This window comes from Miscanthus floridulus, chromosome 15, assembly GCF_019320115.1.
Source record: "Miscanthus floridulus cultivar M001 chromosome 15, ASM1932011v1, whole genome shotgun sequence".
NCBI lineage: Eukaryota > Viridiplantae > Streptophyta > Magnoliopsida > Poales > Poaceae > Miscanthus > Miscanthus floridulus.
In genome coordinates this window covers 64,837,119-64,846,514 of record NC_089594.1, presented here as the reverse complement: position 1 = coordinate 64,846,514, position 9,396 = coordinate 64,837,119, and the positions used below count along the sequence as shown (strand labels likewise).

General features: G+C 47.5%; 1 protein-coding gene across 1 annotated transcript; it reads left to right on the top strand.

The window, feature by feature from the left end:
* Positions 1-763: 763 nt before the first annotated feature.
* Positions 764-2,774, top strand: LOC136508698 (patatin-like protein 1). Its single transcript, XM_066503441.1, has 3 exons — positions 764-1,552; positions 1,616-1,777; positions 1,860-2,774. The coding sequence occupies exons 1-3, from the start codon at positions 905-907 to the stop codon at positions 2,436-2,438; spliced, it is 1,389 nt and encodes a 462-aa protein (XP_066359538.1). The 5' UTR covers positions 764-904; the 3' UTR covers positions 2,439-2,774.
* The last annotated feature ends 6,622 nt before the right edge of the window (positions 2,775-9,396 follow it).

Below are 9,396 nucleotides of genomic sequence, written 5' to 3'. Positions count from 1 at the left end.
TTTTTTTGCAAAGTTTAAATTTGGAACTATCGTCATCGGGTCATGACAAGCGTCGTCTCCATGTCTATGCGCAACCATATATATGGGGTTGCCTGCCGGGCTGCCAGGTGCACGGCGCTGCCGCAACGAAGGGAGAGAGAGAGGGACCATGTTCATGTTGCTTGTTTGAGCTTGGGAGAGAGAGAAGGAACTTGGTTGCTGTTTGAGGGAGGGAGAGAGGGAGGATAGGGCCATGGATTCATGCCCTGTAGTGGCATCCATTCTGTGGGTGCCGCGTGGATGCACGAGCCCTGCCTGTCATCCATCCCAAGTAAACATAACTACAGATAGGCCCCACGGAGGGAGGGAGAGAGAGAGAGAGAGGCGTACGCCGATAGTGCCCAGGCTGCCAGGTTTCACTGGCAGGTTTTGATATGAACCGACAATAAAAATCATCTCGATTGTCACCGTTGGTTTTATTACAAAACGGCAGTGATATATTATGATAGCCATCTATATCTAATAGAACCAGGAATAAAAAGGAGGGTTGGTAAAAAAAGGTAATTGTATTAGGTGAAAGACCACGCTGGTAACCGACCAGCAGGCTCACGGTCATCATCATGCTAATATATATATAGTCTTCACTTGCTTTTTTGTGGGCCAGTTGAGCCAGCAAATTGGTTCTTAGATTTGTATTATTATTGACTCAAGTTTCACCTTGGTCGTTCTCTGTCTACCTGCTACCACAGGAACCGTAAAATAATCAAAATAAAGTCTATATTGCACAAGTGAAAAGTGAAAACAGATCCGGTTCCATCCCCGGCCTCTAGCTTCATAACAACTGGATCGTAGTATCATTCAATCATTCCCCGTCTCCATTGCCATCGCCATCAGAGCTCCCTTCGACCGATCGATCTCTCCTGCCATGTTTTGGCGTCTCAAGTGTTGCCATCAACTCTACCGTGCGAGCTCTGAGCTTCCAACTGTGCTTGCTGGCTCTTCGTGGCAGGGGCAGCTGAGGAAACGGGATGAATTCGAGGCGAGGACGAGGAGCTACTCATCCCGGCGTCGCGTGTACCACCCATGCAGCAGCGGAGCGGCGGGGGCGTGCCGTACCGTCGGTGACCGGGTGACGGTGCTGACCATCGACGGCGGCGGCATCCGTGGCCTCATCCCGGGCACTGTGCTCGCCTACCTGGAGGCCGAGCTGCAGAAGATCGACGGGCCGGAGGCGAGCCTGGCGGACTACTTCGACTACATCGCTGGGACGAGCACCGGCGGGCTCATCACGGCGATGCTGGCCGCGCCGGGACCAGGAGACGACAGCGGCCGCCCGCTCTTCGCCGCCGGGGACATCAACCCGTTCTACCTGGAGCACGGTCCGCGCATCTTCCCTCAGAAGTGGAGCAGCCTCGCTTCCTCGTGGTGGGGCCCCAAGTACGACGGCGCGCACCTCCGCGACGTGGTCCGAGAAGTGCTCGGCGAGACGAGGGTGGGCGACACGCTCACCAACGTCGTCATCCCCACCTTCGACGTCAAGCTGCTGCAGCCCGTCATCTTCTCCACCTACGACGTACGTACACAGTCTCCACTGAAGTTCATGCCATGGTGTCTTTATGCGTTTTTCTGCACGCAGGCCAGGACCACGCCTCTGAAGAACGCGCTGCTCTCCGACGTCTGCATCGGCACGTCGGCGGCTCCGACCTACTTCCCGGCGCACTACTTCCAGACCCAAGACGGCGACGGAGGCAAGCGAGAGTACAACCTCATCGACGGCGGCGTCGCCGCCAACAATCCAGTAAGTAATAATGTACACACAGCAGCATGTATTTCATTCATGGTTGCGTTCCAGGCCATCGTCAAAGGTCGTACGCTTGCAGACTATGGTCGCCATGACGATGATCACGGAGGAGATCATCGCCAAGGAAAAGGCGGCGCATTTCCTGCTCAAGACGCCGGAGGAAGACTGCGGCCGGTTTCTGGTGCTGTCCATCGGCACGGGCCTGACGTCCGACGCCGGGCTGTACACCGCGGAGGCGTGCTCCAGGTGGGGCAACCTCGGGTGGCTGCGCAGCAAGGACAAGACGCCCATCATCGACATCTTCATGGCCGCCAGCTCCGACCTCGTCGACATCCACGTCGCCGTCAAGTTCCAGCTGCTCCGCAGCGAGAGGAACTACCTTCGCGTCCAGGACAACAGCGCGCTCGGCGGCGCAGCGGCTGCCGTGGACGCGGCGACGCCGGAGAACATGCGGAACCTCGTCACCGTCGGCAAGCGCGTACTGGAGCAGCCGGTGTCGAGGGTCAACGTGGAGACCGGGACGTACGAGGAGGTAAAGGGAGAGGGGTCCAATGCTCAGGCGCTCGACGTCCTGGCCAGGCAGCTCTCGGAGGAGAAGACGGCGAGGGACAAGCGACGGAATACTGGGCTAGCCGGTGGCAGCATCGGGCGGCGATGAGGAACGCCGGTGGCTCACAAAGTCCCATGGCAAGAAATTCGAGGGGCGCCACTTAAGACACGAGATCAATTAAATCCAGGATCATGTCACAATAAATTTGGTCTGTACATGTTGATCAAATAGAAGATTTTAATATTTGGTTGAAGATAGGAGTAGCTTGTTAATGTGCCGGCCTAGTAGTCGTATTTCGAAATGGCACCATGATTCTATATGTTGATGAAGGAGGCAAGATTAGGGGCCAATTCTTTTTATAAGGTTGGGAAGACATTAGACTTTGAAAGTAGATTATGCCTTCCTAGCATTTTTATGACATATATCAGCAAATCAATGTTATCATTTTTTCAACACACGATGTCTACAATGACTTTAATTAGTATTTTTTTTCTGTTCCACAAAGGATGTTGTTCTAGCATACAAATTATGTCTCATCAAGAGTATCGTTTTAGCCTATCAAAACGTGAACAGTAATTTTATGAGCGGGCTAGCGAGCCACCAGCCAGCCGAACCACCTCTAGATTCTATCAAAGCTAGTACTGTCTCGGCCTACAACGGTCATCTCATCCATGTTCATCGTAGGTGGTGGATAGAGCGAGGAGATCACAGACGCCCCCAGTCGGGCCTCGTTTAGATTGTTTTTTTCGCTCTCTCTGTCGCATCAAATCTTTAGATATATACATGAAGTATTAAATATAGATAAAAAAATTAATTACATAGTTTGATTGTAAATTACGAGATGGATCTTTTGAGCCTAGTTAGATCATGATTGGACAATAATTGTCAAATACAAATAAAAGTGTTACGGTACCAAATACTGATTCCTAAGAGCAAGGCTAATAATACAGCCCACTTATATAGTAGTTAGCTTTTTACAGTTAATATATGGTCCACTTGTCTCTCTCACAGACTTTCATAGTTTTTGTGCCCAAGCCAGCTGTAAGCTTATAGCCTGCTTCTCCTCTCTTTTTTCTCCTCTCTCCTTCATCTCAGCATTTAGTCGACTTACAATCTGCTATTATACTTGCTCCAACCCCAATCTAAAAAAGGGCTCGTTGCGAAGTGAACCTCAGAGCGGACAGCGGAGTTTTAATTAAAGGCGTGCAGTGCAGGCGCAAGGACATGCCAGTGCTGCCTCTGCCTGCCGAGTGTCGTGTGTCGTGGGACCAGGGTGACGCAAGGACATCCCATTGCCATTGGTCATTGCCCTCCTCCCCCTACTTGCTAGCAATCATTCCCCCTCTTTCCCGCTAGCACTGCCCCTCTTCTCCTCTGCTGAGATCCGACAACGACCTCCTCCTCTTCTCCAACACCGGCAAACCCGTCCGCTGGTGCCCCTCCTCTTCTCCATCAGCGTGGACGGGTGCAGCCCCAGACACGAGATGCCACCGTGCTGGGAGATAGGCTTGCGCGCTGGCGAGAAGGAGCGGTCGCCCGGGTATCCGTGCATGGCGATCGACAGGGCAGGCACGCCCCATGTGCCCTCGCAATCCCTGAGGGGCCAGCGCAGAAGCAAAACAGTTGACGTTGGTCGGCTAGTGCTAGCATATTTATAGGAGCATTTAGAGGCATCGAGACTATTTTTCTTGAGTATCAGTGTCTTTGCGATATGTTAGAACGACTATTGTTATGTGACGGAGGAAGTACCCCTTCTGTCCCAAATAAATGCACATCTCGCTTCTTGAAGTTAATTTTTATAAAAAAAATTACCAAATTTATATAATAGCGTACTAATATTTATGATATATAATAAGTACTATTACATTAAGCATAGAGTATACTTTCGTAACAAACTTGTTAGGAGATACAAATATTGATCCCGTTTTCTATAGTTTTGATCAAACTTAAAAATATTTAATTACTCGAGAAACAAAATGTGTATTTATTTTGAGATAGATGGAATACTTGTAATTTTGAAACCAAAGTTTTGTATGACTAGATTCTATCAAAGCTAGTATTGTCTCGGCCTACAACGGTCGTCTCATCCATGTTCATCGTAGGTGGTGGATAGAGCGAGGAGGATCACAGACGCCCCCGGTTGGTGCGAAGTGAACAAGTTGTATTTCCCACAACTATGTGCACCAACTCAGGATGAGATTAAAATCACCCGTTACCGCCCAAGGCCCTGTGCAGGCGTCCCTGATTGCCTCCAGTTCCTGCTAGCGGTAATACACTCAACTTCCAGGTGCTGGGAATTCAGCCGCTAGACATGGCCGACCAAGAAGCACCGATCGCCGCTGATGAGGTATGGGCGGTTATCAAAGCCATGCCCAGTGACCGTGCCCCAGGCCCAGACGGGTTCACCGGGGTGTTCTACAAAACAGCATGGCCTGTCATTCAGACTGAGGTCACAGATGCCGTCGAAGCTTTCACAACAGGGAAGATAGGTGGATTGATGAACAGTTGGTCGACAGGTGGCAGACGAGGAAAGAGCGGATGGCAGGCGATGGAGGGCGGAGATAAGTAGGTGCGGCAACACATAGTTGCGGCGTTGATTTTCCGCGAAGCGAACCTCAGAGCGGACAGCGGAGTTTTAATTAAAGGCGTGCAGTGCAGGCGCAAGGACATGCCACTGCTGCCTCTGCCTGCCGAGTGCCGTGTGTGGTGGGACCAGGTTGACGGGAGCGAGACGAGAGGTCAACTGAGGTCGTCGCCACATGCTAGTAGTTCCCGTGCTCCAGATCAGAAAGTGCAAACAAATTTTGAACAACGATGATTATATTTATTCTTGAAAAGATTATGGAATTGATCGATACTTTGTAAAGGGAAGGAAGAAAAATAGGGCGCAGTATATGTGTTGGGATCCAGACCAAGGACCCGTTTGGTAGAGTTTTAGCTTTAGGCCCCGTTTAGATCCAAAAAATTTTGGATTTTGGCTCACTGTAGTATTTCGTTTGTATTTAGTAATTAGTGTCTAATTATGGACTAATTAGGTTCAAAAGATTCGTCTCGCGATTTCTCGACTAACTGTGTAATTAGTTTTTTTTTCGTCTACATTTAGTACTTCATGCATGTGTCGCAAGATTCGATGTGACGATTACTGCGCAAAAATTTTTAGATTCTAAACAGGCCCTTAGTCAATACAACTCTAGTTGTGGGTTCTTTAATAAAACATCACCTTTTTTCTTTGATTTCTTTATAGCTAGAATTTTTTTTAATAAAATAACTTTCATGGTTGTTGAAAATAGTGAAATGTCTTGTAATACCTTTCTATTTTTTCTCTCTGTTTTTTCTTTTTTCCTTTATTATTCCTCCATTATTACTCTTCTCAATCTACACTATCTGCACTGGCCCGGAGAAGTCTCCCCGCGCCGGTCTCAGCCCCTCCACGCGCTAACCTCCTCGCCATGGCATTGACCCTCCTCGTGTCAACGCGGCAAATCAGGCAACATGCCCAAGGGAGGAGAGAGAGAGAGAGAGAGAGAGAGAGAAAGAGAGCCAATCGAAGCTCCTTCTTTCATCTCCTCCCCTTGCATGCAGCTCCGGTCACCGCGATTCACAAGCTTCTATGGTGGATTTGTTTCAGCTTTAAGGGCATGTTTGGGATAGCTCCATGAGCTCCAGATTTACCAAAAATAGCTCCACTTCACGAAAAGTTACGCAAATGGTTTAGCGCCACCAAATCCGGATTCACCAAAACATTAGATCTGAGGAATAGATTCACCGTTTTAGTGGAGCTCCTCATGGGGTGCTCCACCAAACTTAAGTTGGTGGAGTTGGAGAAAATTATCCTCATTGTCACTGGTTACACACCTCCCTCCCATACCGTTCGTTTCTATTCCATTTCTTCCCCACTCGTCCCAACAGCTACGGGAAAAAATCCAAGCGTCTTTCTAGGGCGCCATGGGAAGGAGTTCGACAGGCCGCTGACCCTTCTGATCGGCTCGCGCGGCCCTCGCAGGCAGCGATCTCACCATTGGTGGGTACCGGCCAGGTCGAGTCCTACTTTGCCATCGACATGTTCATCGCCACCGTGGTCCTCTTCGTGTGGGAGATGTTCAACAATGCCTAAGCAACGCATTCGGGCCTGCGGTTGCGATAGGTTTGACCTACCCAGAGCAATCTTCATACAAATAAAGTATATCTCGCAGACATTGTGCACTCCTTTCATTATTATTCAAGAGTAGCAAACGAATCGTCAGCAAACAGTAAATGATTAACGCTCAGAGCATTTTGGCATATTTTCACTCCCTCTAAATCTCCCCGCACCTCTGCTGCATTCATTAAACAAGATAATCCTTCTGCACATAACTAAAGTAAGTACGGCGAAATTGGATCTCCTTGTCTCAAACATCTAGATGGGGCAATTTTCTCAGTGAACTCTCCGTTAACTTTTATCCGGTAGGTTACAGACTTGATACGTTTCATAATAGTATTCACCTGGCTAGCCTCAAACCGCATCTTTAGCATCATTCTCTCTAAGAAAATCCATTCAACACGGTCATATGCTTTACTCATGTCAAATTTCAAAGCAACACTGCTATACCTTCCTCTCCTATTTGTTTTCATGTGGTGCGCCATCTCATAAGCTAGCAAAATATTATCAAAGATGAGCCTCCCCAAAATAAAAGCACTCTGCTTTAGGGAAATCACCTCTAGTAAAACTTTTTTTGGTCCATTGGCTAAGACCTTCAAGGCAATTTTATAGACAACATTGCACAAACTAATTGGTCGAGGATCCTTGATTCTCTATGGTTCAATCACCTTTGGTATTAAGACCACTACTGTTTCATTCGCATCTCACCTCCATTGAGAAAGGTACTAATCTCCTTTGTAATCTGTTCACCAACAATATGCCGGTACTTTTAGTAAAATAGTGCCAGCATGTGCCATCTGGTCCAGGAGCTTTGAGTTCACCAACAATAGATAGGATTTCTCTCTCACTCTCTATCTCCATACCACCACTCTCTCCCATTATCTCTCCACCTCTAGATCTAGGTCCATATATAAAGAGTTATATAGTGGTAGAGACACATTTTGATTTCTATCCCTCTGTTTTTCTCGCCTCTCTCTCTCCTCCTCTAAACCACTATAAATGGCTAGAATGTCATTTCTAGATCTAGGAAGAGAACCTAAATATAATGATCAAGCTTCGTACCTACATGGAACCTTTTAAAAAATTGAGCCTGTTCAGCTGGTATTAAAGCCGGCTGGTTTTGGCTGATTTAATAGTGTTCTGTGAGAGAGAATAAGCTGAAATAGGCTGACTCGGCTAAAAAGTAGTTCAAGCGAACAGGCCCGGGAGTGGGATGCACTTAACTTAGGAAGCCAACTCCTAAACAGATTTTGAGTTCACAACCTCCTGCTATTTTACGAGTCTCGGCATGCCATTAGGGAGTCATGGAGCTTGGTCCGAACTACACAAGGAGGAAGTCATGTATTTGTTTCTACATGTCTGTACACGTACGCTTCCTAGAACTGTACATTTGCTAAGGCCCTATTTGGATCCACCACCTAAACTTTAGCGGGACTAAATTAGCTGTGGTGGATCCAAACAGCCCACAACTAAAACTAGCTAAAGGCTTGTTAGCTAATGGGAGCCCCATTATCTCATTAGCTGTTCCAACCCAGCTAAAACCAGCTAAAAGTGGCGAATGACGAAATTACCCTCGTACTTTTCTGCATCCGAGTGCTTGGGACCACTTGACCACGTGCTTTTTTCCCAATTCACGTCGCTTTTCCCCTTCACCGCGTGCGCTTTAACCCTAGCCGCTGCCTGCCAGAATCTAGGCGCCGCCGCCACCTCCGCGGGGGCCGCGCCGGATCCCCTACTGCCATGGCTGCTCTGGCCCGGACGGGAGGTCCGGCCTCCACGTTGGCCGCGCCCATGAGCTCCGCCGCGCAGGAGCCACATGCCGTAGCCATGCTAGATCCCCTGCTACCATGGCCTCCTCCACCGTGGCCACGCCTGACGTTCTCTGGCGAGGCAGCGACTCTCCAGCGGCTCCTTCTCTCTCTTCCCCATGCAGCAGCGACCTCCAGTGAGCAGCGACGCCCAGCGTGATAGCGACTTTTGGCAGCACGGCGCGGCTCCATTTCTCCTCCAAACAGTAAACAAACAAAAAAACAATGGAATTAATGAGGGATAGCATGGTCAAGGTTTTCAATTAGTTAGAGGATTCAAACACTGCTAGCTAAAGTTTAGCTAGCTAATCTTTAGCGGGCTAAATTTTATCTCTAGAAATTAGCTAGATAAATTTTAGTTAGAGGATCCAGGGCCTAAACATACTTTACACTACTTATGGTTCCTTATGAAAATTGCCTGTGTTAATCGTTGATTTTTAAGTGTTTGCATATGGAACGGCCCATGACAATATGTTTGCACCGACGGTTTAAAAGCTACCGAACACCACCACCGCCACCGTACCTGTATAGGGGACTGTAACACCCCTGGTGTTACGAGCTTGCTTAGCACTGAGATTGAGGCCCGAGAGGGAGTAGGCAAACAAGTTTTTGGGTTTTAAAATTTATAACACACATGAAATGATAAGCGAATCCTATGTGACTCACTTTTGTGGACTCAAATAAATGTCCAAGTTAACTTACTTAGTGCGTAAAAGTGCTAATGAAAATCCTAACGAGAAAATTAGGATAAGTCGTTTTAATTGTTTGGCATGAAAAACAATTTATATAAACAAAAATAAAATATAACTTGTGTGTAGTATTTAAGTAAAGATGATGAGCAAGTGGTGTAGTTGAAAATGCAACTTTAATTTTTGAAAACAAATGTTGTTAACTAGTGTTCTTGAGAGCTCGAAAATCGAATCTGAAACTAAAAATCAGTCTTTTCGTTGAATCGGCAAGAATTTGAACTTATGTTTAAAACGCCATTTTTGACGAATTATATTGAACAAAATAGTTAAATAGTGCTTAAGTATTTTGTTCCTATGGTTTAGTGTAAAGTATGGGCTATCGCATGTAGTAATTCTTGGTTGAAGTTAATAAGGTATAGACCTCTTAAAAA

What these genes read in the sequence shown, in the direction of transcription:
- LOC136508698 (XM_066503441.1), top strand. Translation starts at nt 905, where the DNA reads ATGTTTTGGCGTCTCAAGTGTTGCCATCAACTCTACCGTGCGAGCTCT. An exon ending in TCATCTTCTCCACCTACGAC is followed by an intron (nt 1,553 to 1,615) that starts GTACGTACACAG and finishes TTCTGCACGCAG; the next exon opens with GCCAGGACCACGCCTCTGAA. An exon ending in GCGTCGCCGCCAACAATCCA is followed by an intron (nt 1,778 to 1,859) that starts GTAAGTAATAAT and finishes GTACGCTTGCAG; the next exon opens with ACTATGGTCGCCATGACGAT.